A 26,843-nucleotide genomic window follows, 5' to 3' on the forward strand; every position below is an offset into this window, starting at 1 on the left:
CTAACTGAGCTAAGGGCCCCGCCCTTTATACTTCCTGTTCCACCCCTCCCCTTCCGGGGGGTGGAGCAAGCTTGGGCTGGCCCCGCCCACTCAGGCTGAGAGAAAGGCCCTTTACCCTCAGGTTCAGAGGGCAGCCACCCTGGCTCCCTACACCTTCCAAAATCTGAGAGGAAATAGGTGTGGAACATGCTTTCAGAAGAATTAAAAGAGCAACACTCTGATGCAGAAATTATACAACCCAAACCATCAAAAAAGAAATTCAGCCTTCTGCTGGTGGCAGCTGACTTAGATAATGAAAATGAATGTGCGTTGGTCCGCACTGCTTTACATTGTTATCGAGCAGAACCCATCATCAGCATGGACGTGTCTGTTACAGCTGTCCCCCGGCTGGATTCCTTTTTTGAGTGGCCGCCCCCCCGGCCATGGAACTGACCAAAGTCACAGCCTGGCCCTGCTCATGGAAATGGCTTGTGCAGACTGACTGGCGCCATTGCTCTGCTCAGGGAGGTGGGGGCCTTTTTCGCTCCTTTGTCTAGCTTCTTTGTTCAGACCCGGCTCGGTGTAGGGTGCTCTGCCCAGGTATGCAAGACCTAAAGTGGCCACATAGCTGAGCATATGAGTCATACCTGTGACTCAGAACTTGCCCAGTCATGTCCTGTGCCTACCTGCAGTTTCCCTGCCTTCTCTCCTCCCCTGGATTAAGGGGAACCAATCAAAGCTACTGGCGGGAAACTGCCTGAATTTGCCCTTAAAACCAGACATTTTCTGATCAACCCCCCGGAGAAGGTCCTTGTTTTGCCACCTGGTCTGATCAGCTAGGGGTCTTTGGGGGGCCCTCGCCCCGCTCTCGTTTGTTTTTGAGCGTACCCCTGTTTTTAAACCCCCCTCCCACGAACAACGAATTTGTGCCTGGAAATCTCCTGATTATTGTAAGCGAATCGAGTCCTCTCTGCGTCCTCTGATGCTGAAACTGCTGTTCCTGCTGCTGCTTTGGGGATTGGTAAGGAAAAACCTCTTGCACACTCCCCTTGTTCTGGCTGATGGCTTTCTTTCCTCAGCAGGCAGACCCAAGCTAACTCCTTGGTCTGTATCTGTAATCTGCTTCTAGCTCCGCAGCGCCTTTGCTGCTAGAAATAAGCCTGCTTGCAGCCACCACTAGTTAAACACCCCTCCCCCCGCTTGAAGCTGTATCCTGGGCACACACCACTCTGCCCTCTGGAACTACCCCTAGTATAAGGTGCACCCATTAGGTTAGATTTAGCCTTTAGTCTAGATAAATTGTAATTTCATTTTGCATAGTTGTGGTTAAGTTAGGTTTAGAAAATTGCTTGCATTGTACTCTGTAAGTTAGGTTTAAAGAATTGTTGCATTGTGTTTTGTTACTTGCTAATTTGTGTAGTCTTGGTTAAGTTAAATCATAGATAAGATTTTGCTGTGTTCTGTATAATTGTCTCTCTGCTGTTTAAACTTGCAGCCTGTCTGCTCTCTGTGTCTCCCTAAGTTTAAATCTCCCTCCTCCCTCTCTGCTCCACCACCTGCTGCTCTTCCCCCATCCCCCAACCTCACTCCTCTACCACTGCCTTTCTCTCTCTCTCTCTTTTAATCCCTTCCCCCACATGCTCACCCCGCTCCTGCTGCTGCCAAACCTCAATTGTATTACTGAAGTCTAGCATAAAACCCCATTGGTTACCCTTTTTCTCTCTAACACACCTCACATTTTACATTTAACCACTGTGACATATTTTTACCTAGAGTTGTTGGTTATTTAACACATTTTACCCATGACTATTAGTTGGTTATATGCTGCTGTGACACACCCTTTACATAGAAACTGTTAGCTACCTGTTACATTTATACTTCAGTGTTAATTAGTTACCAACTGTATTGTACCCCACTGTATTGTACCCCACTATTGAAACCCCCTATCCTATTTACTAAAAGAAACCCCTCCCGAATTGTCTACCTTAACAAACCCCATACTCCTCACTATTAAATTTTCCCTGTTTTTGCATTTTCTTAATAAAGTTTATTTTACACCCCACCAGTGCAGTAGTTATCCCCCAAGATCCCCTACCTGCTGGCAGGGTCAGGACGCATGTCCTCTGGAATGGTGGTTGAAGCATGAAGGGAGATATGAATCTTTAGTGCATCTGGCACGTAAATACCTTGCGACGCTGGCTACAACGGTGCCATGCGAATGCCTGTTCTCACTTTCTGGTGACATTGTGAACAAGAAGCGGGCAGCATTATCTCCTGCAAATGTAAAAAACTTGTTTGAGCGATTGGCTGAACAAGAAGTAGGACTGAGTGGAATTGTAGGCTCTAAAGTTTTACATTGTTTTATTTTTGAATGCAGTTATTTTTTGTACATAATTTTACATTTGTAAGTTCAACTTTCACAATAAAGATATTGCACTACAGTACTTGTAATGGGGAAACTTAAAAATACTATTTCTTTTGCTTTTTTACAGTACAAATATTTGTAATAAAAAATAATAATATAAAGTGAGCACTGTACACTTTGTATTCTGTATTGTAATTGAAGGTTGTGAGTTGAATCCTTGAAGGGGGCCATTTAGGGATCTGGGGCAAAATTGGTACTTGGTCCTGCTAGTGAAGGCAGGGGACTGGACTTGATGACCTTTCAAGGTCCCTTCCAGTTCTATGAGATAGGTATCTCTCCATATATTAAAAATCAATATATTTAAAATGTAGAAAATATCCAAAAATATTTAAATAAATGGTATTCTATTATTGTTTAACAGTGCGATTAATTGCGATTATTTTTTTTAATTGATTGACAGCCCTAGTTCCTAGCACTAGCACCAGCAGCCAGGACAGCACCCTACCCTCTGCCCCAAAATGGGGGGAGCCTACACTGTGGGATTCACTGATCTCTGAGCAGTAGCGGGGTGGGGGCAGTGAATAACTTACGATTTTTTTTAAAGAACTCCACTGTAGTGTAGTTTCAATCCTAGTGATCAGGAATGCACTCCTAGCACTATGGTAATACAAGTAATAAATAGGTAAACTTCAAGAATCTGAAGAGGATTAACTCAGATCAGCCCTCAAGACACTGGCTCAAATGGGGTTTGGTGTGGGCCACTCTGAATGATCGAGGTGTAATCATCAGATCCAGAAGCCCACTTTCTTTGGTATGACTTGAGATAACAGTGCAAAAGGTTTCACAAGGGAAGGTCTCACGAGGATTTGGTGTGGAACATGGCTACTTTCCCATCCTGCAATGCTGAAGTGGTCAATGGGAAAAGCACCCCTGGGAGGTGGCAGTGGCATTGTTGAGCTTCCTTTGCAAAAGAACCACTGACCTTGAGTACTGTCATTCTCACTCTCTCAGGGCATGTCCACATCACAGTCAGGCTGCATGTTAGTATGTGTGTTGTTGCCTGTGAACCCTTTTCCCTGAATGCCCCCTGGCAACTAGGTGCCTTACCGTCAGGGTTACTGTCCCAGCTCCCCTCTTGGGCCCCGTCCCTACGGGGTCCCCAATAGACTCTCTTATCTCAATAACGCCCCTCATTGGGGCCGATTTATTACCAAAACACTGCAAATAATCCATGACAAAAGTCCCAAAACAAAGAAGGGATAGTCCTTAAAATTCCCCAACCTCCAGTCCGTTGACATCACACTTCCACCCTACTCAGGCTCTTCTTCAGTCCTCTCCTGTCCTTCTGCTGTGACAGCCACCGTAGCCCTTCCAACTGGAGTGTAACCCTGCGCTTTCCAGCAGGCACCCCCACAGCCTCTGCTGGGAGCGCATCCTCCCCAGGAGAGCAGCCACCGCCCTGTTCTGGCAGCCTTTTACACAGTGGGGACACCAGCAGGAGAGCTCCTCACTGCCCCCTGCCTTCAGCTCCCTCTGGCCCCTGGCTCCAGCTCAGATGTCCACAGGCAAACTCCCTCTTCTACTCTCTTGCCATCAGCCTTCCGGACCAGGTTCTTTGGCTTGGGGACGACAGCTAATAAACCTCTCTCCTGCTTCCAGCCTCCCCCTGTAACCTCCTACAACTTTCTTCACCAACCTTCTTACTTCTCTGATTCTCCCTGATCCTTCATAGTCCCAGGTGCTGCTCTGACCTCTTAACTGGGAGCACCTGTTCTGGCACAGGAAAGCTGGACCAGCTTCATTTAAAGGGCCAGCCCCCCTGTGATACTGTCCACACATCCCTACCATCCCCATACCAAACCCCTTAAAGCACATGCTCACAAGTGCATTGATCTTGTGCTTGGCTGAGGGTATGGGGTAAAGTACATGTTGTTCTCTCACCTGCCCACTTTGCAGTATGGGGGCAGAGAAAACACATGAGAACGGCCATACTGGGTCAGACCAAGGGTCCATCTAGCATGCTGAGTACCTTGTTCCAAGAGTCTTCCAATGTCATCCCACAATTCCCAGTCCATATTTGTTGCAGCCCTCCTACCTACTCTCTCTCACTCACCCCCATGCACTGGAAGCCACCTCATGGTTTATATACGCCTGGTCAGCACTTAACCCTTCATTTCCACGCGGTCTGCTCCATTTTCTGCACTGCTCACCCCAGCTCTGCCAAAGGGCATTACAAGATGCCTACCACCCAGCATGCTTCTAACTGTCTGGAAGAGCACTCCAGGTTTATGCTTAACCTCTGGTGTCAGTACAGCAAGGAGCGTAACTTTTGGGTGAAGCACTTGAAATCTGCAATTGTTTGAGACCATCTCAAACCCTTAAAGACCCTCTACTGCTAGGCTAAGGATGGCAACAGCAGGTCCAACAACTCCCTGGCTACCGGCCTATTATGAGGAATTCAGCTGGGTGCTCTCTACCACCAGAGCCCAGCATCGTGTCTGACAGGGCTCTAAGCAGGGATGGTTTAATGCTTAGACTGGAAGAAGAGTGGACAGGGACAGCACCAGAGGAAACCATGGTGGAAGGGAGGCAAAGTCCTAGGAATAGGCCGTGATACTTGAAGCCCCAAATCAGGCCAGATGGGCTAGTGAGTGTCCAAGTCCATTTTCTGAGGACTTGTTCAGGGATATGCTGAGGGAACAACATGGAGAGGGACTGGTGTGGGAACTGGATCCACAACCCAGTAAGTGGCACCGACCATCTTGATTATTATCATGAGGGAACTTGAAGCATACGTGGGAGGGATTTCCTGGTTATTATGACCAATACAATTATTGTAAGCAGAGTTGTTGTAGTTGTGTTGGTCCCAAGATACCAGAGAGACAAGGTGAAGAGCTCTGTGTAAACTCGAGAGCTTGTGTGTCACCAACAGAAGTTGGTCCAATAAAAGATATTACCTCACCCACTTCATTTCTTCAATGAAATTATTGTTACATATATTAGGATGGGTTTAGCTTCAGTTGAGGGTGGAAGCCATAACATTTCCCTGGATGCCCTTCCCCCTCCCTCCACACGAGGTGTGATCCAAGAGAGGGAAGAATATAAACATGCAACTAATGATTCATTTTTGCTATCTTTGCACTTATTATTTTTAAAAAAATCAGGATTACAAGATTAGCCAGCGTGAGTGCATGTCTCCGCATAGCATTCTCTTTGTAACTCTGTCACACCGCTAGGATGATAGAGTTACGGCGTGATTAGAATTAAAGAATTGTCACAGACAGTATGGATTATAGGTCCCAGTAACTGTATTAAGTGGAACAGTCCCTTGTGGACCTCAGGGCTTTGTCTTCTGATTCTGTCTGTTCATAGCATGCTGTGCAGGCTGGGGAGGGAAATCAGCTCTGCTGTTAACAAGCCTCTGCATCAATGTTCAGCATTCTGTCAATGTTAACCCGAATTTTTCCCCCACTCTTGAAAATTTTTCATGCAGAAGAAACTCAAGGCAGTCTGTAAGATTTCTGGATAGGGCAAACTTCCAGCCTTCTCCATTCCTTGATATGCTGCTCAGTCAACATGCAATGAAAATATCCTTTGCGTGGATAGATTGGATTCCACCACTTGCCTGGAAAATTTGGTTCTTCTTCCACTCTGCGACTTCCAGAACAGTAATATCCTCCCAGGCTTCTCCATCCTGAAATAATGTTGACACCCATACTGGTAACTGAGCCCTGAGCTGCTCACCCTTACCCTCCAACCAAGGCCCACTTTTAAAAAGTGAATTAAATTTAAAATATTTACCATGGTGTGTCTTTGGGCTGGGCATGTTACTAGAAGGCTCTTGAATAAGTCAGTGTATAAAGGTGGAATAAAAGCATACCAGGTTTATAAAAGTATTGAACTGTGACCTTGTTTTGTTGCAGATGTAAAAGAGAGAAGGGATTCTTTCCTAAAAAATGCTCTTTCATTTCCTTGGCAGGCACTTCCAACTCAGCTGCACCAAGGGAGGCGCCAGGACTCTTGGGGACAGGACCCTCAACCAACAGGAAAGGAAGAGTGTTAGAGATGACCAGATGTTATATGACACACGGAGCAGGTCAGGTGAGCACCTGGAATACCAGACAGCAAAGGAGCAGAATGGGAAGCGAGAGAAGAAATTGTTTGCCAGTTTTCTTGAACATGACCAGAGGAATAGCAATCCGGACCAGGCACTGTTAGAGCAGCTGATCATCCTGATAGCCACCAGGCTGCACCCCCCTGTACCAGCTCCAGCACCAATGCCTGTGCACTCTCCTCCATGCTATCACATCATGCAGTCACTGGAAAATTCTGCACTTGGGTGGGCTATGAACGCGTCTATGAACTGAAATAGGCCGATGTACCCTGTGCATTCCGGCCCCATACAACTTGGGCAATGTGTTAAACCAGGGAGAAGGAGAACAGAAGGCATACTTCTAACATTCAGTTCCACTACCAGTGAACCTGCGGAGCTAGGACTTCAGTTAATGACACTGTTTTGCACATTTTATTTAATTTTTCACGTTTGAAAATAGTTATTTGTGGATAGGCACCTGGCATGCCTGCAAAGGTTTCAATGATACTTCTGGTTACTTTTAGTTGTGTTAATAAATCGGGTTGGCTGTACAATACAGCGAAGTCTGAGTGCTTGAAAAAGAAGGAAGAGACAGGAAGTTTTATCCAAAGCTTTTAAATAAAGTATCAAACACTCTTATCTCACATAAAACCAATAGCAAATCAGCAATTACCACATAAATTGCTAGGTGTACTATACCAGCACACAGCATTACAGTCCCCCATCACAGTATCCTATTTCCTCATCCACATCACACTGCACTGCAAGGATGTGGACACACAAGACATCCCTTTTTTCCCTTGCCTGCCTGGATCCAACCCCTGTAATGTCAGGTGCACTTTCTGGTTGCCTGTCTCAGGCCTGCAACCAGCAGTGTCTTGATTCCATTCCATGTGAAAATTCTTGCACTTATCCTTGCAGATGTTCGAGACGCAAACAATCAGATGAATGTCTGATTGGAGCCAGGTATGCAAGATGGGTTGTGTGCAGCTCTGCAGTGTGGCCACTTGGAGGCAGGCTTGGCTATCACATGCCTGAATGCATGCAAGCCAGGTCATGGGTACACACACTGTAGACATACTGTCAGTGGCTGAGCAGTAGCAGCTCCGCTCCCTAAGGCATGGCCATTCTCAGCACACATTTTCTCACAGGCTCTCTCTCTTTTTCTCAGAAATCACCTGCAGACAGAATGAGTGCCCCAAGGCAAGATACGCTGCACTTTAATTGACATGCCAAGGATTACCAGACTCCTCCTTTTCTGCCCCATCCAAATTGCTTTCCTAAGCAGTAGTCTTCACTAGATCGTCATGGGAATTCTACCCTGCTTTGTTTCTAGACTAGAAGTGGTTTAAGGTCACAACAGCAGAAGGGCCTTTTAGCAGTGTTTGGTTATTGAGCAGATGTATTGATGTAGGCTGGTTAAAAAACTCATGCAGCTGTCAGTTTTCTTCAGTGCAGCAGGTTTTGTGCGGCTAGACATCAGCACTTGTGCAGTCTAGCTGGAGGACAAAAGAAAATCTTTCTGGTCACTGCATATTTCCCTCTGATTTACATCCCCCATCTGTCAATCTGTCCCTAATTATCCCTCTGTCCCTCTGTTTGTTGGACTCTTTAACCTAGATTCCCACCTGCATGTTGGACTCTGGGCAGAATGGAGATGGGGGGCATAACGGAGCTGGCTCTGACTCTTTGGTTCTGAGACCAGTTCTATTCTAACCCAGAATAGAACTGGTCTCAGATTAGATTAGAGTGGCCTAGGGGCAGCCCTAAAATATATCAGATGGCTATGGCCCCCAAAGATCTCTCCAATAGCTACAAATGCCTAGAGTGCTCTGACAATGCTCCACCCACCCCAACATGTCCCCATGCGTGTTGCTACAGCAGTGAATGTCAGGAGTTAGCTATGCCAACTGGGGACTCCTGCACATTTGTGCAAAGGGAGTAGAACACATTAGATAATATGGACCATTAGCTCATCTTCAGGCTATGGGCGCTATTACACTTCAAGCTGAAAGATGCTCAGGAGGCAAACTTCAGATTTGGATTTTGCATACCCCAGAGTCCAGAGATTTCAGAACCACAGTTTGGGTTTGGCTCAGTTCTTAACAGGATGGGGCTTGTGTGTACAGTCTGGATCTGGATCCAGACTTGGACTGAGCGGAGAGGATTGGATTCCCAGCAGGCCTAGTAGGTAGATAAAATGTAGGTAAGAGGACTGGAGATTTTCTGGGGTAAAAGACGCCCTTTTCATGTGACTGAAAATCTGCCTTGAAAATCCCAGCTAGACAGGAGATAGCTCCAGTCTCCTCCAGGATTTGCAAAATCTTCCTCATCTGTGCCACAGTTTGCTCTGAGTGCTTCACAAAAGGGAAAGCCCTCCCTGTGCTAGTGCACTGCCGTAATCCATGAGAAGCTACATGAAATGTGTGTGGAGCACACTGTGATTTCAGCTGAAGACTGCACATCATGCCTGATGTGCTGTGCGCACTGGAAAAATTGCCTGCACTACAGTTTGTGGCGATCAGAAAAGAAAGGAGGTGCCACGTGAGGTCTGCGTTCCTGTGTTTGGAGCAGCCTTGTCAAAAGCCTTGGAACAACATTCACAGCAGACGATAGCAATTACAAGGCAGTTTTTTTCAGGGCAATTTCTCTTTTCTTCTACATGAAGAAACTTACTGCATAGCATTTCAAAGGCTGTGCTTTTATTTGCACATGCTGGCCTCTTTCTGAATTTTCCCAGGCTCTGGGAATCACTCTGGGAAAATGAGAGCCCAGATTTCATTGTGCTGCTCTTGTTTTCTTGGGATGGTGCTAAACTTCTTTCATGCTTTAAAAAATTACAGTGTGCATTCCCTCTGTTGGTTGTTCATTCATCCAGGTAATCTGTATCTGCACAGCCCTGCGCTAAACACGACATTATGGGTCAGAGCTTGTACTTGTGTAAGCTGGCGTTGCTCCACAGCTGAGAGACAGAGATTTATAACCAGCCGAAGGTGTCGCCCATGACGAGCTGCATTACATTGTGAATAAACCTGATGCATTCTGATGTTTAACAAAACACACAGCACACAGGAGTGGAAGTCAGTGGTGGAAAGCAGAGGAGGAAGAGCGGGTTTTGCAAAGGGCTGTGGAGGAGGAGGAGAGTGAAGGTGTTTGGTGCCATTTTGCAGAACATTTCCTTTGAAATGTACCCTTTCCATTCAACCGAGTGTCTGCTGGCTCCTGTACTATGGGGCAGGGTGATAGCAGTCCGGCGTCGCTACGTATTGGTCATTCCTGTATACAATTCTGTCATGGCCTCTCTGCTTTTTCTCCTTTTCAAGCTAACTAGCACCAATCTCTAGCTTCTCATCAGGTAAAGCCAGCCATATATACATTGTCTACACACACTGCTATGCACCAGATCTTCAGTTGGTGGAGCTAAGTCTGTTTACACCAGTTAAGGATTTGGCCTGGTCTGCCTATAATGAATTTTACACACTTCTATGGATTCTGATTTAGTGAATGTAATGATCTTCTTACCGATTATTCTCTGTTTACCATCTTCCCATCACACTTCCATTTCTGTGTTTGAACTGCTGTCTTTTGTACTCCAGGTAAGCTGTCTGAGGCAGAGACATTGGGCCACACTCACTGGTTTGCTCTGGCAATGCAAAGCAGCCATAAAACCGGAGTGCAGAGCAGGTGGTGTGGATTGCTGCATCCGGCCCTTTGTGTTTTTAATGTGCTCCATATAATGACGTGTACAGGGCCAGTCTCAGCATTTTGTAAGATGGCCTACGAAACATCCACATCCCTGAGCAAAGCAGTTAAGCTGACCTACCCCCCAATGCAGACAGTGCTAGGTTGGCAGAAGAATTCTTCTATTGACCTAGCTACCACCTCTCGGGGTGGTAGATTAACTACGGTGATGGAAGAACCCCTCCCATCGCTTTAGTGAGTGTCTACACTGAAGCAGTACAATGGCACAGCTGCACTGCTGTAGCCTTTCAGTCTCTTCTCAAACCCATCTCGGAGGTCACCTTGCTTCCAAACCATTGCTGACTTGCAGATCCACCTGTGGTTAAATAATTCATCTCAGACTTGTCAGTGGTTAATTCACTGCCAGTTCACCTGTGATTAGGCAATTTCTCACACTCTCTGGGGGTAGGGAGAATTAAACAATTCTCACAATAACATTCATACTTAGCATGTATTTAGCACTTTACCTTCCCCCACAAAGCTCTGCACAAACAACCTGATGCAGACTCAAGAGTGATTGAACAATTCAGTGCAGAATTACCACACAGTTACAGTGCAGATTGCCTCCCCCCCTCATCCTCTGCTCTAAGGACCCTCCTTCTATAGTACCTCATCTTCCTCTCCCAAGCCCCTTATAGCAGTCCCCCGAATCATCACAGACTCACTAGCAAACACATTTGTTCACTGCCTCTTCTTTCCCAGTAACATCTACAACATTGTTTGTGTGGGGTACAGGGTTTACCTGGGAGTTAAAGTGAGTTAAACTACCCAGACAGGTATGCCAGTGTCCTTCAGTATTTTCTTTAAAAAAAGTTATCTGGTCTGAAACTAACGTTTCCTTGATAAAAGGAAGATTTTACAAGGCAAAGAGAGGAGCCCCAAAAGTTCTTATACATGAAACCCTGCTTGCAAGCCAATGGAGCTGTAAGCCACAGTGCCATGCTACTGCATGAAAGGCAGTGTGATCCAGTGGAAAGGGCGCTGGACAGAGACGAAGGAGAATGGGCTTCTAGTTCTAACACTGCCTCTGGCCTGCTGAGGGACCCTTAACAACGCACTTTCCCTGGCTGTTTCCCCTGTGAAATGGGGATAATGATATTGACTTCCTTTATGCAGTGTTTTGAGATCTGCAGATTGCGAGAGTTAGGTATTATTGTTACTTAAACCCACGAGTGGCGCCAGGGTTTTTGACGCCCTAGGCGGCAGCGCTCCTCCTCTGAGCATTTGGCGGCAGGGGGTCCTTCCGCTCTGTGTCTTCGGGGCACTTCGGCGGTGGGTCCCGGAGCGAGTGAAGGACCCGCCACTGAATTTCCGCCAAAGACCCGGAACGGAAGGACCCCCCGCCACCGAATTTCTGCTGAGGATGGCAAAATGCTGCCCCGCAAATCCTGCTGCCCTAGGCGACTGCCTAGGGTCACCTAGTGGAAGCGCCAGCCCTGCTTAAACCACCATAAAATTCCAAACATGCATCTGCTTCAATTCTCCTGTTCTCAGTCTTGCTCTGCTCTGCTCCTGCTGTACTTTCTAGCCTGCAATGCTGCAAGCTGAGGTGCGGAGAGCATCTCATTCATTATGTAAACCCATTGATGAAAACATTAAGTGCATTGTGCTGCTGAAACTTGCTGAGCTTGTTTGAATAAATGCCAGGGATTAACAGTGTGTAAATTCAACAGTGGTTCAACAACAATGACATTATGCACCCCAAACACTGATGGGATTTGTTCAGTGTTCAGGACATGGGCTCTGAGGTGGAAAAAAGGGATTGCTAGTAATTTTTTAAGCCTCTTTGGCTGCACTGAGGCAGACTGTTGACATTATATAAATTCTTTAGATTAAAAAAAATCTGACTTTGTGTGAGGAGAGCTGATATTTAGCTTTTCCAATGTACAGCTGATCTGTGAAGAGGTTTGAAAATAGACAGAGAGCTGTACAATAAAAAGAACCCCATGCATTTAAAATAAGGAGGAAGTGGATCTAGGAGTGGAAATCTGTCTGATGCTAAGGGCCAGGAATCAAGCACAGGGCATGACTCTAACTGAAGTGATTTTCCAGCCTTTTCTCAGATCCTCAAAGGTATTTAGGCTTCTAACTTCCATTGATTTCATTAGAGAGACGAGAGGGGTGAGGTAATAGCTTTTATTGGACCAAACTTCTGTCTAATAAAAGATATTACCTCACGCCCCTGGTATCTCTAATATCCCAGGACCAACACAGCGACAATAACACTGCATACAACATTGAGTTCACTGCAAGTTAAGAGCCTAAGTACCTTTGTGGCTCTGGGCCTCAGGCCTGCTCTACACCTAAAAATTAGACTAACCTGGATACATTGCCCCTGTAGCTGTAGCGAGATTGATGGAAGAATTATTCCATTGACCTAGCTACCGCCTCTCAGAGAGGTGGATTACCTGCATCGACCGAAAAAACCCTTCCGTCGATGTAGGAAGCACCTACACTACAGTGCTACAGCAGCACTCTGTAGTTGTGACACTCTAGCCACTGTAGTGTAGACATGGCCTCAGTAACTTCCCAACCAATCTTCCCACAGTCCTACCTTTATGGAGTAAAATCAACTGTGAATAAGATTGTGTTACAAGTGGCCCCTTTCCTATGATATAAGAGCTGATAGTGCACCAAGCAGAACGGTGGAAGGCAATGAGGGAGATGCTTGACTTTGCTATCCCACAGGTCTCTAGTGATCTGCATCACTGTGCAGGAAGCCCGGGATCAATTACCTGTCCTGTAGTTCCTCCAAGCCATCAGGGCTAGAGAGTGCAATAGAGGCAGAGGTCCGGATCCTCGAAGGTATTTAGCCAAGAGCCTGGGCTTGCTCTGTAGTGACCTCTGTGGCTGATGAAGTAGTGGGGTTGATAGAATCCAAAGAATCCCCCTTCCCATCTGAAAGGTTGGTGATTGCAAGGCAAAGCCTTGTAGGGAGGATTCAAGTGGGGAGGTGTGTGTGAATTCGTAGAGTGCTGTGGGGGACATGGAGATCTCTCTTACAAAGAAAATGGAAACCAATTTAATAAAAAATTGGACCTTAATGTTATGCTCTTAAATCTATATTTAAGCATCTAAGTAAGTGGCCTGACTTTCAAAAGAGCTGAGCAGCCAGCAGCTCCCACTGACTTCTTTCCTTGGATGAGCCAAGGTTTCTATTTGCCTGCAACAAGTAACACTTGTTGGTCCTGTGAAAGTGATCAAAACACATGCCTCCAATCCCTTCCTCCCAGGGGCGCATTAATGCTTCCCTGCCCACCTTTATTCTTGTAAATGTGATGCATGAATTCTGATACTATGCCCATGGAACAAGTGCTTTGTAGAGAGGCACTGGAATTCAACATTGAGTGGAAATTGTTACCTGTTATTGCCTTTCTTAGTATTTAAAGGAGGCAGGGAGATGAGTGTTGCTATTATTTATCTCTCATTACAGTGGCCACTTCAACTCTATGAGTGTCCCAGAACAGATATGGCGACAGGCCCGCTAGATCCACAGGGGCAGAAAGGCTCACAGACTTTCAGTCCAAGAATGAGAAGAACTGTTCCTGGATGTGAACAAGGACTCTGACTACACAGACAAAGTTAGAAGAGCACAAAACAAAGCTCATGTTTCAGAGACAGGACAGCTTGAGGCAAGAGGACAGGGAAACAATGCAGGAAACTCTTTCCCTAATGAGAGAGAAATATGAGGAGGACAAACACTTCCAGAGGGAAATTTTTAGCAAACATTTAAGGACTCTGAAAGAATGACAATACTGTTTTTGCAACTGGCTCCTGCAGCTATGTCTGCCCCCGGCATAATATCACCATTTATGGCCTTGATTCACGACAGCATTTTAAGAGAACAGCGAACCGTGGCCACTGGAAGCTGGGAGCAATCGTACTTGTGAACGCTCAGGTAAACAAAGCGTCTCACGGCCCAGTAGTGGCTTATCCTGAACAAGTCACGAATCAAGTTTGGGAACCCCTGAACTAGGGTAATTGCCAACAGTTAAAAGTTACCATGCAGCCCTTTCTAAGCAAGCCCCTTTATTATTAAGATGAAACCATTACAGAGAAAACACAATAAAAACAATAAAAGAACCTACACACTAATCCAAGAAGGACTCTGGTAGGTTTTAGTCCTTCAAACCCCACCAAGGGGATTTTCTGTAGTTATAAGTTCTTAATAGCTGTTAGCTCAGAACAAGCACCCCCATGAATCTGTGACTCCTTCCGTTATACATAGGGCCCTACCAAATTCACAGTCCATTTTGCTCAATTTCACAGTCATAGGATTTTAAATATCATCAATTTTATGGTTTCAGAGGTTTACATCTGAAATTTCATGGTGTTGTAACCGTGGGGGTCCAAACCCAAAAGACGGTGGGTGGGGGTTACAAGGCTATTGTAGTGGGATTGTCACCTTTACTTCTATGCTGCTGCTGGCAGGGGCACTGCCTTCAGAGCTGGGCAGGGAGCGGGCTTTGCCTCCCAGCCAGGCTCTCTCAGGAAAAAGCAGCTTTGTCCCGCTCCCCGCCCAGCTGCCAGGGAGAGCCACTCTCCCTCTTCACCCCTAGCAGGCCAATCTGGGGGGGGCACTTGACTCCAACATTACCCCTCTTCGCGTCGTCTTTGCTTCTCCTTGATGTTTCCCAGGAAATCCACTTCACATGTATTGTCCCAGAAGTTCAAGCTTGTCTGCCATATTGTTCAGTATAAACCTTTGATCATCCAGGCCCACAATAATACATCACCTTTGTATTTAATATAGTGGAGTCCAAGCATACTTAAACTTAATAAGGTTTTTCAGGGATATTGCAGGAAATTGCCATAGCTGTCTCACCTCTCCACTTCTGTTGCTGACAAGCTTGTCTCTCTCACCAACAGAAGTTGGTCCAATAAAAGATATTACCTCAACCACCTTGTCTCTCTAATATCCTGGGACCGACACAGCTACAACTCAACACAAACATCTCCCCACTAAAGAAGTAGGGGTAGCTAGGGGGAGTGACTGGCATTCTAGGGAAACCTACTGATTTATTTTCTGGACAGGTTTATTCCATGAATGGACTTTCATAATTTCACATTTCAACTATTCACATGATAAACATTGTTGCTAGCAAACCAGCCAACTTCCTTCAACAATCTGTACAGAGCCATTTTACCACCAGCCCATTACTTTCTCTCTTTAGCACCTATGGGGCTCTTGCCTACCCTTTCTTACCTTTGTCACCCTGAAACCTTTGGGTGCTTGAGACCTGGTCTTCCCACTCCCACATGGTTTCTAGGGAGTGTGTCTAGTGTCCCTTTGTCCCTGAAGGGGTTGGCTGCCCCAGCAATGGGTCGAGGTCCCTCCCAGAAATATTTCACACAACAGTTCTTTGGGCCAAAGAGAAAAATCTGTTAGGGCAGCCTTGCTGTGCAGTGGCTCACAACCATGTACTGCTTATAACAGCAGATGAAAGAGGGTGGGCAAGGGAGATTCCTCAAACCTCCCCCACAGCCAAATTCCTTTCTGTGCCCCACCCCTTTGGAGGCTGGGGTGAGGACTCCAGGGGCTTAACTTTAGCTTTTCTGGGGGCGCGAAGAAGGGGAGGAGTATCGATTTCTTACCCCACTGGGGTGGCCTTTAGTTCCCCACACACTGAGTCAAGGTGAGTGTCCTTCCTGTCTGTCGTCCTCCTCACTCACATGTATTTGTCTGTATACCTTGGGAAGGTAACTTGATTCCTTTCGGGTACTGGCAGGGGTGACATGACCTCCCTCCTCCCTGTCTGCTACTTCATTTGCTATTTGGCTAAGGCAGGCCATTGCAGCCATGGAGCTAACTGAGGGAAGTCTGATTGACCCCTTCTGCTTTTAAAGCCATAATATCATTCCCTACCACAAAGAATATGGACTATCTGACAATATCTCTACAACCAGCCCCTGACCATTCCTGAGGCTATATAGAAATCTGTGCTGTAGGTAGAGGGAAGGCTTTTACACCCGGAACTATAACAGGCTGCCTCACAGCCATTGCCTAACATTCCACGCCAACTCAAAACTGTCAGAAGGAAAACTGGAATCAGACTGAGATGCATTTTATTATCCTTTAGGATAATATGTCTATTGTCCTTTGTTGTCTGCATGTTAACTTGGTTGTTTTTTTGTTTTGTTTTTTTTGCTATCACAGCTGGCCTGAAACCATTCCTTGAAAAGGAAAGCTTTGTGTAATTTGCACAACTGTTCTTTCATTTCAAAAGTATAACAGTTCACTTCTCCATATACTCCTGCATCAAAACCCACATACCTACTAAAAAAGGTCTATACAAATACATAAAAATGATCTAGATCAGTGTTTCTCTACCATTCAAGTTGGCAACCTTTTGTTCAAAGTAAAATATTTTTATGACTCACTTGTCTTTACTATAAGAGTAAAAAAAAAGTCTCAGTGCTAAGCCTGTATAATTTATTTGTGTGTGTTTTGAGAGGCTGACTACGAATGCTGCCTTTGAATGGTGAAGGTTTAAGAGAGGTGGGGAGTGTGAGATTTTATTGCTCTAGAATGTCATAAAGTTTGCAATGCCGTGTGACTCCCTCCCCATCCCGATTGCCTTTTGTGATTCCCTGGGGGTTGTCACTTACCAGCTGAAAAACAATGATCTAGAGCAGCGCTTCTCAAAGTGGTGGTCCGCGGACCGGTGCCGGTCCGCGAGCCATTGGCTGCCGGTCCGTGGTGAGTTTCCTCATAAGAGCGTCGAATAGGATAATAATATGGCACCGGTCCCTGGCACATTGGGGAAAAAAATTGCCGGTCCCCCACATCAGATAGCTTGAGAAGCACTGATCTAGAGCATAATACGACCATCACCTCAAAATCACATGAAGGCACTTCCCAGTAGCAACAGCTGGTAATGACTGCCTGCTCAACAGAATGCCTTAAATACTTACTGTATTGTGTTTGAACCCAAGGTCCAGTACGGGATTTAAACCAATGATCTGGCCTAGAAGTGAGAAGTCTACAAGGTAAGGCATATTGACAAACTAATGACAATTCAAAAAATCTGCCCCTTACCCACTAGACAGCTGTTTTACTCAAGGATGTGCTGTATTCTTTGGCGAGCACAGTGAGTAAGTATAATGGCCTTTGCTAAATGAGATATTTCTCACTTGTCTATCTTGGTGGTTTTGCATGGTAATTTCGATTTTCAAAAATGTCAAGTGAGCTAGCAGCACAAGACCCCCCTGAAAGACCATTTGAATGAAAATCCTAGTACTGCATCTCTTTGGGGGCATGATGCGTCAGTGTGTAACGAGAGGTATTCCCCAGTATACAGATGCTGCAAGAGGAGATTATTGGCTGCTTAAATCACCTGATAAAATTGAAAATAAAACTAAATAAATATAAACAAACCACTGATCTGAAAAATTATTAGTACAGTAATGGGTGAACCTGAAAAGGTTAATAAGCCCTACAAATTCTCCTTAACTAAGATATTTTAGTTTCTTTTCAGGCTACCTTTTCCCCATCACCAAAACAAGGTGCTCCTGCCCTACAGCCACTTGCTCACATGGTTTACCCATATTCATGACCCCCTTCCTAGCAAAAGCAGCCCAACTGATGGCTTTTCTTTCTCTCCTACTCAGCTGCCCTTCCCTTCCCTAGATCATCTCTGGACCCCCGTGAAAGGGGTCCAGAGTGTCCTGTGGTCCTTGTCACTGTGGTTGTGTATTCAGCCATGAACCCTCAACTCAGACTAGCCCCCAGTTATGTTTTGGAAAGTACTGTGAAGTATGGGATCATTGCAGTGACAATAGTGGTACAAGGGAGCAACGGTCGCTATGTCAGCAAGTCTGTCATCAGAAGTAGGGATTGGGAGGGAGGAAAAGTCAGCTAGGTTGTGGGAGAGGAGGAGGAAGTGTTGGGGATGCAGCTGTAACATTTAGAACAGTCCGGCCTTCTGGGATGGTAAAGGCAAATGCGTGAAGTGACACACACTTTACGGTAACTTCTTACTAGGGTAACCCTTCTGCCAGGTGAAACTTGGCAGCAACAAGGGTTGGGTTCATTATCTAGGGGTTCCTCTTAACAGTATGACACAGAACTGGCTAAAGCCTCCACCCAGTAATCTGGGAAACCATAACACTACCCCAGGTGTGTCTAAGAGGCAATACTTTCCTACTACTAAGCACCGAGTCTGTGTATAACAAAAGATAGCTTTTATTAAAAGGGAAAGGGAAACACACGTAAATTTGGGAAAACATCACAACCACATTCAAAAGCATTTAATCATAGGCAAATCTGACCCACAGTGTGTCGGGCAGTGTCCTTTGCCTGTTTCCCACCTTGCAGTGGGAAAGTCTGGAGAACAAATGTCTCTTTATCACATCACTCTCCTCACCCTCCACTGCACCTTGACTCACAGTTGGCTGTCCTTGATTAGAGAAGACCCAAGAGTTCAGAGGTGCATGCACCGGGATTCACCTCCCACCCAAGAAAGGAGGGAGGACATTGAGCAATATCTGTGTGGTTGCTGTGCACCTCTGCAACTCGCTGTTTGCCACTGACTCTGCTGCTTTTCCTTGCTGCCACTGGTCACATGCTACTGCTGTTGGACTCTCACTGCCACTTCTGCAATGCCAAGTTCTGAGGTTTCACTTCTTAATCCAAGTCTTTAGTGATGTCAGCTCTTACTGATTTCACTGGGTAGCAGGAAACCTCACTGCCAGTACTGCCTCTGCATTGTCTTTCATTTAACCACTGTCCCTACACCAGGTCTAAGGCATAGCCCCTAGATCTGCTTATCAGTGACCCAGCTCTGGTCATCACTGAACAGGAAAAATGTCTCTCAATTGAGTCAAATAAGCTCTGTCCTTAAACGCTGGGCAGGGGAAGGTCAAATGGTGCCTAGGATTCTTTCAGCAGAGTCCACACCACCAAGCAGAAACACCTATCCCCAACCCCTCTCATCTCCACTGGGAGATGGCATCCCTACCCCTACTTAGTGAGTGAGGTTCATTTTAGAGTGATCCCCTCAGTCGGGGCAAGTGAAGCACAGTTCTGCTGCCCTTTACTCACACCGTAAGCATAACAACATTTCATTACCTCTGCACTCAGTACAAAAGGGATTTGTAACCCAACACCAGCCAAAAGGGATCATTTTAGAAAAGCAGTTCCACCAGGTTGCGCACCTAGTCTTTTCTGCCAGCTCATCACCAGATGTCAGGGGAAAGCTCATTCAGACCCTGCTTACATTAGAACAGATCTAAAACTAAAAAAAAAAAAAAAAGTCTGGTTGAGGACTATGTTTTGGACTGGTTCCAATATTTTACAAAACAGGCTAGGTCTTCACTGCAAATAAAGGGAGCATTTTTACGAGATAGCTATCTTGCTGTAAACTCATAGTGGAGAGACAAGGCACTGTCGTTTTAATCCTGATGCAGCTAGTGGAGGTCAACTCCAGGTGGGGGCATAGGGTTGAACTGGGCTAGCTACATTTACAGCAACTCAATGTAAAAAACACACCTCTTTCTGCAATGAAGACAAAGCATAGCTCTTTATATGAGCACCCACAAATCTCATTGATTTCGCATAGTAGGTGATACACTGCCTGAAGGCTCTGCTTCACACTGCCACTGGTGAAGTATGTAACCTGAATTAGACTGAAGTATTACAGCCCTCAGGAGACTGCACTATTGTGTGCCAGAGGCACAGAACAGGAGGGACTGAGGTGCACCAATGCCCTCAAAGATTAAAATGTTCTGTCCCACAAACAGTCTAATTGAACACCACAAGGCTCCTTAGAAATGTGTGTACCCTAAATAAAGAAACAAAATGAAAGAAAAATATTTACCATATTCCAACCAGTTCTCATATTGAATACACACACCGATACCCAAAAACCTGATGGCAAGAAACAAGTCCCACTGAATACACTTAAGGGATGTCTACTCCACAGTTGGGAAGTATGATTGCAGCATGTGTAGGCATACCTGAGCTGGCGCTGATCTAGCTAGATCAAAGCTAGCTAGAGTAACTATAGAGACCTTTAGAAAATTCCCACAAGAAATTAAATTAAAAAGTCCTGTTTGAATTGCTTGTCTATGTTAAGATCTAGAGGCTGTTTTCTCTCTGGGTAGAGGTAGCCCCAGAGAGCATAGCATGCTGGAAAGTAGCTACTGTCCACAGATATCTGGCACTGATTCTAACCAGACTGTCATTCTCAGGTCAGCCTCTGCATTTCTGCTGACCAGATTGCCTTAATCATGAGATCATGTCTTTCCAGAGAAATCCCACTAATGCCTTTATTCTGTGAAAGTAGTATATAAAGAGGGAGGCTTTCTGAGTCTCCACTGTGCAGTCCAGCAAAGACATCACTGTCCCCAGAGACTGCACTGTCTTCTCTCTACCATCGAACTTGCAGAAGCAGAAAACATGGACATTACCATCCAGCACCCCTGGTTCAAACGAGCTCTTGGACCCTTATTTCCAAGCCGTTTGTTTGACCAGTATTTCGGAGAGGGTCTTTTCGATTATGATCTCCTGCCTTTTTTCTCTTCCACCATCAGCCCCTATTACAGGCACTCTCTCTTCCGCACCGTTCTGGAATCAGGCATTTCAGAGGTAAGACTCCTTTACTGAATACCATTTACCTCTGCTGCCAATTCATTAATAGTAACAACCACCTGCTACTTTCCTTGATTCAATTAGATTATGTCAATTGGCTCTGATGTGAACAGGTGCAGGAAAACTAGCAGGTTTCCTGCAAAACACTAAGCCCACCTGACCATCACAGAAAATTATCACAGGAAATCTTAGCAAAGGAAATAATTTTTTCCCTTTAAGAAATCGATTTGACCTATAGTTTTTTTACAATACTGTAAAAAGATCACTTTATGACCCTGCCAGCAATTTGCCGTGTGCTGGGGAAAAAATAAAGCTTCCTCTGTTACATGAACATTCATATTCAGCTTACTTTTGTTGGGGATGGGACTCCAGGTATAAATTCAATCTTGAGCATGAACATTCTCCTTTCTTTTCTTTTTTTCGCCATCTCATGACCTCCGTGTTACAATCCCATACTGGAAATCCCAAGAACAGTTCTCCAAAGACTATAGGCAAAATGAACATTTTGTACGTTGGGCTGTATTCAAAACAGTCAGATCTGAAATGTCAAAGCGAGCACAGATGTTTGTTCTTTCTGCATTCTACTAACCTTCCCAAGGTTTCCTCCAAAAATCTAGCAGAAGCCCAGCAGAGCTAGAGCTGCAAGAATTTTATTAGACTTACAAGCCGGTCCACAAAACTGCAGATCACACTTTCTTCCTGAATCCATGCGGCTTTGCGGAGAAAGCGTGGTTTAAAAGAGAGAGTAAAAAGCAAAAGTGCTAGCTTAACAAAACAGGGGAAGCTGCATAACTGATATAACTTCACCGCTAGCTGCTGAGCACAACCCAAATGTCCAATAAATCTCTAATGATAGATTCTGAAAAATAGTCGAGTGATAGAGTGACACAATGAGAGCAATGTGAAGCGATGCAAACTCAAGGAGCAATAAGGATGTCTTAGAATTCTACCAGCCTTGCAATTACAGGGCCTTAGCCAAAGCACATTTACTTTATTGGAGAACCCTATTGACTTCAGTGGGCTTTGGATCAGGCCCATAACCATTCTCTAGCCTTCTTAAATCACTTCTGAGACAATCATGCTCAGGCTGAGACTGAGAATTACTTTGTTTTTGACTCAACAAATTATTGTTTAATTTTATTTCTATATTAATTGCAGGTGAGGTCTGACCGGGACAAGTTTACAATCCTCCTGGATGTAAAACACTTCTCTCCCGAAGATCTGAGTGTGAAGATTATGGATGACTTTGTGGAAATCCATGGCAAGCACAATGAGAGACAGGTAAGCAGAAAAAGCATGCAACTTTGGAGGGGAATTATCCTGCTCTTTTCTCTTTCTGACTTTAAGGTGTTCCTCAGTTGGGGAAGTACAAAGGGGAAGAATAATGTTCTCTACTTTTTTCAGAATTATTTTTCAAAGGTTAAACCCAAGTCACTAAATGTAGGTTCCCGGCTCTGGCAAATATCAAACCTGATTTCTGATAATAATGGGAAAATTTGTCTGTTGTTTATTTTCAGTCATGGTCCATAACAGTCAGATGACAATATGCACTGTTCAGTAATATCATCTGACTAGAAAAAGAATGAAGCTGTCAACGAATGACTGAGTTTCCATAATCCAGGATTACTTGTGGAAAGCCGAGTTTTCATATGCTGGGTTGGACGAGAAGAGCAAAACAAACAAAACCAAAACAACAAAGGGCCTAAGGCGTGGAAACTGAGCACATATGACATGGGAATTCAAGAGAGGATTGAAGTGTGAATAATAATAATAATAATACCAGTGGCAGGAGAGAGGAGAGGGCACAAACTCTTCTCATCCATGAAGACACTTGTTGGGAAAACAAAACTTAAGAGCCCAATCAGTATTTGCATTTGATGCTAGTTTGCCATAAAGGGAGAAAAAAAGCCACTTTAATGTCAATCTTTCTTTTTATTTCTCATTCTTTCAGCCAACAGCATCAGAGGAGCCAGGATTACAGCCTCTTGTTTCATTCAATGATGGTTCCAACATACTGAAATATAGGCATTGATTTTCAGAGCGCTGAGCACCTACAACTTCAACTGAAATAAGTGGGAGCTGCAGGTGCTCAGTGCTGCTGACAGTCATGCCCAGCATCGTATGGTAAGGGCCAAATTCTGCTCTGATTGACACCCTTTGTAGCTCAGTTGGCCTGAGTGTTGTGGCACAGGATATCAGCTAAGGCAGGATTTGTCCCTAATAAATTGTGGCGTAGAATAAAATGCATATACATTCATAGCCCTGCCTGAGACAGTGGCTTTGAAATAACTGTTTGGAATTCAGTGTAAACATGGAGTCACACTCTGGTGATGTAGATTAAAACATGCTACGGGGTGTGCCTCAAGTCACACTAGGCCCCGTTTCTGACCGAGCCATCTGTTCCCTCTGTCTGTTGTCAGGACGACCATGGCTACATTTCCCGCGAATTCCACCGCAGATACCGCCTGCCTTCCAACGTGGACCAATCTGCCATCACCTGCTCCCTGTCTGCTGATGGCATGCTGACTTTCTCTGGCCCAAAAGTCCAGTCCAACATGGACACCAGCTATAGCGAGAGACCCATTCCTGTATCCCGAGAGGAGAAGCCCGCCTCGGCTCCTTCTTCCTAGGCTGATCCTGCTGATGAAGCATCCAGGCGTCTGTCACCATTCGCAGGCCTCATTCACAGAGTCATTACATAGGTACCAGTGAATATCTAGAGGGGGTTATTTTTTGTTTTAAATTTTTCTTGGATGACTGAGGGGCTGGGTGAGAAGCTAGTGGATTTTGAAGCTTAAGCCTAAACATTGTGATGTCAGGATGACATGAAACAAGTGTGCTGCCAAACTGATGTATTTGCTGAAAAGGTCTTTAAACTGTCCTGGATTTTGGTAACATCTACCAAATATGAATGAGTGCACAATTAACATTAGCTCCCAACACACCCATCATTAGCACAAGGCTTGTATGGTGAAAAGCCCAGCAGACCTGCTCTAGCCTAAAGAAATTAAAGTCGGAGCTAAGTTGATTACTGTGAAAAAACCCTGAGAGACTGTGCACTTGCAATGAATGTGCCATGAGTTTCTTAGAACAAAAGCGAGAACAACAGTGTGTAATGTTTGGGAGTTGCAACATTTTTTCAGCAAAGTCTTTAAGTGTATCTGTTTACACCACTGCAGAGTCATCTTCCATTAGTGACAACTGATGCAAGGACAAGCACGTCTTTCCAATGTGTTTGTAGACCCTTTGGGGGGTCCATCATTGTGCCGAGGCTTCAAATCCCTACCGAGCTCTCCCCAGCCTGCATGTAGCACACCATCTTTGTTAATCTTGCTGTAATTCTAATATAGCTCCAACTGTTCTAATGATATCTGACACACAATCTGAGAACTCAGTCACTGGCAGTCAATAAAGAAAATGTGAAACAAGCAATTGGCATTTTGCTTATTTATTTCCTTCCAAGGTCTTTGTAGTTAAAATGTCACCCACTGTCTATCTCTGTTCAGAATACGTGTTCACTCCAAACAGAAATATCAACAAAAGACCAATTCTTACACTCTCCTGTTTTTCTCTATTTATCCCCCCCAGATATTTAATTCAGTTGCCTCAATAGAGACGACAATGAAGACCTTTTTAATGTAATAAAATATAGCGGATAACATTCCAAAGCTTTGATTAAATATTGTTGTGAGCAAACATAGATACATTCCCTTTTAACTCTCCCCACAATTAAAATGCATTAGGTCAACAGTTCTCCAATCAGCGTACATATACCGCTAGTGGGATGCAGGCTGCAATCAGTTGAGATGTGGGTTTTTTTTTTTACAGTGTCAGGATAAAAATCTGTTATAACTGCTAAGTATTAAAATCACAAATTTAATGCACAAAGTACTTTGAGTTTTAGATGTGATACACTGGATCTGAAAGTCTGAGACCTGCAGCACCAGGTGAACCTTTATAGTGGAAAAATCAGGAACGTTTTTGCTCATATATAGGGATAGTCCCTCCTAACTAGGGATAGTAGATGTCAAGAGTCTACTTAGATATTAGACCTATTAATGCTTGGTGGTAATATTCAAAGATCTATATACAACAAAGCAGATTCAAGAGCACATCAAGCGCATAGTCCTCTGGGAAGATCATCCTTCTATTCCAGGGGGTCTCAAACTTCATTGCCTCATGACACATTTCTGATAACAACAATTACTACATGACCCCAGGATGGGGGATCGCAGTGTGAGCCTGCCCAATCCCAGCTGCTCGGGTTAGGAGCCAAAGCCAAAGCCTGAGCCCCACAGCTCTGGGTGGGGGTGAGGGGGTAAAGCTGAAGGCCAAGGGCTTCAGCCCTAGGCAGGAGGCCTGTAACCTTGGGCCCTGCTGCCCAGGGCTGAAGCTCTCGGGCTTGGGTTTTGGTCCTGGGCCCCAGCACGTCTAACGCCAGCCCTGGCGACCCCATTAAAATGGGGTTGTGACCCACTTTGAGGTCCTGACCCACAGTTTGAGAACTGCTGTTCTATTCCTACAAAGGAAGTGGTAGAGCACTTCAAAAAGAGTGCTAGCTCAAGATCAGGCTTTGCCAGACAGAAATGCTCACCAGACTCTTCCTCTCCACTGTGGTTCACTTGGTAACAAAACAATTGTTCTCTCTTTTGGTATGTGTGAGATTAACTTCTTCCGACTGCACCTAGTCCCTAAAGCCAGGAGTTTGGGTAGGGGGTGAGGAGGAGCACTTCAGCTGTTAATCAGGTGCCATCAGAAGAGCCTTGGCAACTCGCCACCCCTCTCTGTGCTTGTGATTCCTCTCCCACCCTTTATCTGCCTTGAATATTTAGTTTGTAAGCTCCTTGGGGCAGAGATGCTCTGCATAAGTTTATACAGTGCCCAGCACAATGGGGGCCTTTGATATCATTTGGGGCTGATAGGTGCTACTGTACTATACATAATAGTAATAATCCATCATAAGACAAAATAAAGTACAGATGGAGACAATGAATTTGCTATTGGGCTCAATACAGCAAGATACTGAGCACCCTCAACTCCTGTTGAAATCTGCGTGTGCTGAGAGCACCCAGCATCTCACAGGAGCACTCTGCATCTTGCTGGGTCAATCACATAAAAAGAACGGTATTTGCTTCACCTCCTGTTTTAATTCATGGCCAAAATCTGTTCTCAGTTACACTGAAGTAAAAGCAGAGTAACTCAACTGAATCCCCTGGCATTGCTCTGGGTTTACATTGGTGTAAATGACAGCCGAATTGGGTCCTCTACACTAGCTTTGTGTTTGACATGAGCCAAGCCAGCCCTCTCACAGAACTGCATTTCACAGTACAGCACACATTCAAGCTGATGTTGACTCTCTGTGCTGTCTCCATCTTCACAGGTGGCTGATTCACACTTGTGGCTGCAGACAGGGAAGACTCAGGTGATAAAGACAGAGGAAGAGGAAGAGGGAGCAGTGTGCCTGGCACATTCCCAGGGTCAGGGCCGGCTCCAGGCACCAGCTTGTCAAGTAGGTGCTTGGGGCGGCCACTCCGGAGAGGGGCGGCACGTCCAGCTATTTGGTGGCAATTCGGCAGATGGTCCCTCACTCCGGCTCGGAGCGAAGGACCTCCCGCCGAATTGCCGCCACAGATCGTGATCGCGGCTTTTTTTTTTGGCTGCTTGGGGCAGCCAAAACCCTGGAGCCGGCCCTGCCCAGGATGGACATAGTGACACTTGCCTGACAAGCAGGGAGGAGCTGTTGCATGTGCAGTGTGGCCTGAAGCAGCCTGAAATCTGCTGCCACTAAAACCACCTGCTAAGCATCTGAGGAGAGAGGAACCATCTTCTTATACTGCCCTATGAGCTGTGCCTGAGGTGAACCCCTTCCCCTGCAGTGGCCTAGGCCCCAGGCGGTGGAGGGAGGAAAGAAGCTGAGACTGACACCCAAAGCAGCACTGTGCCCAGTGCCTTAAAGGTATGCTGCTCTCCGTCTGTGAGGGGCAAGTGAGGGTGTTGGGGGTGGGAAAAGCAAGGGGGAGCTACAAGGGGTGCAGGAGGCAAATGAGGAAGGCAGAGGTGTGAACGTTCTGTAA

At 45.5% G+C, this 26,843-nt stretch overlaps 1 protein-coding gene across 3 annotated transcripts in view; it reads left to right on the top strand.

Annotated features, from left to right (window-relative positions):
- The window catches only part of CRYAA (crystallin alpha A), a 32,925-nt gene extending 8,759 nt beyond the window's left edge, over positions 1-24,166 (top strand). The window contains exons 1-6 of one of the 3 annotated variants that reach the window (XM_034753702.1): positions 960-1,000; positions 6,324-6,445; positions 17,115-17,168; positions 20,712-20,766; positions 21,928-22,050; positions 23,190-24,166. In XM_034753702.1, coding sequence (XP_034609593.1) covers positions 17,137-17,168; positions 20,712-20,766; positions 21,928-22,050; positions 23,190-23,399 — 420 coding nt within the window. In that variant the 5' untranslated portion in view covers positions 960-1,000; positions 6,324-6,445; positions 17,115-17,136 and the 3' untranslated portion in view covers positions 23,400-24,166. Of the gene's footprint in view, positions 1-959; positions 1,001-6,323; positions 6,994-17,114; positions 17,169-20,577; positions 20,767-21,927; positions 22,051-23,189 lie in introns of those variants that run through there. The other 2 variants (XM_034753695.1, XM_034753688.1) reach the window with 2 other exon arrangements.
- Positions 24,167-26,843: the final 2,677 nt, after the last annotated feature.

Source organism: Trachemys scripta, chromosome 1 (genome assembly GCF_013100865.1).
Source record: "Trachemys scripta elegans isolate TJP31775 chromosome 1, CAS_Tse_1.0, whole genome shotgun sequence".
Taxonomy (NCBI): Eukaryota; Metazoa; Chordata; order Testudines; family Emydidae; genus Trachemys; species Trachemys scripta.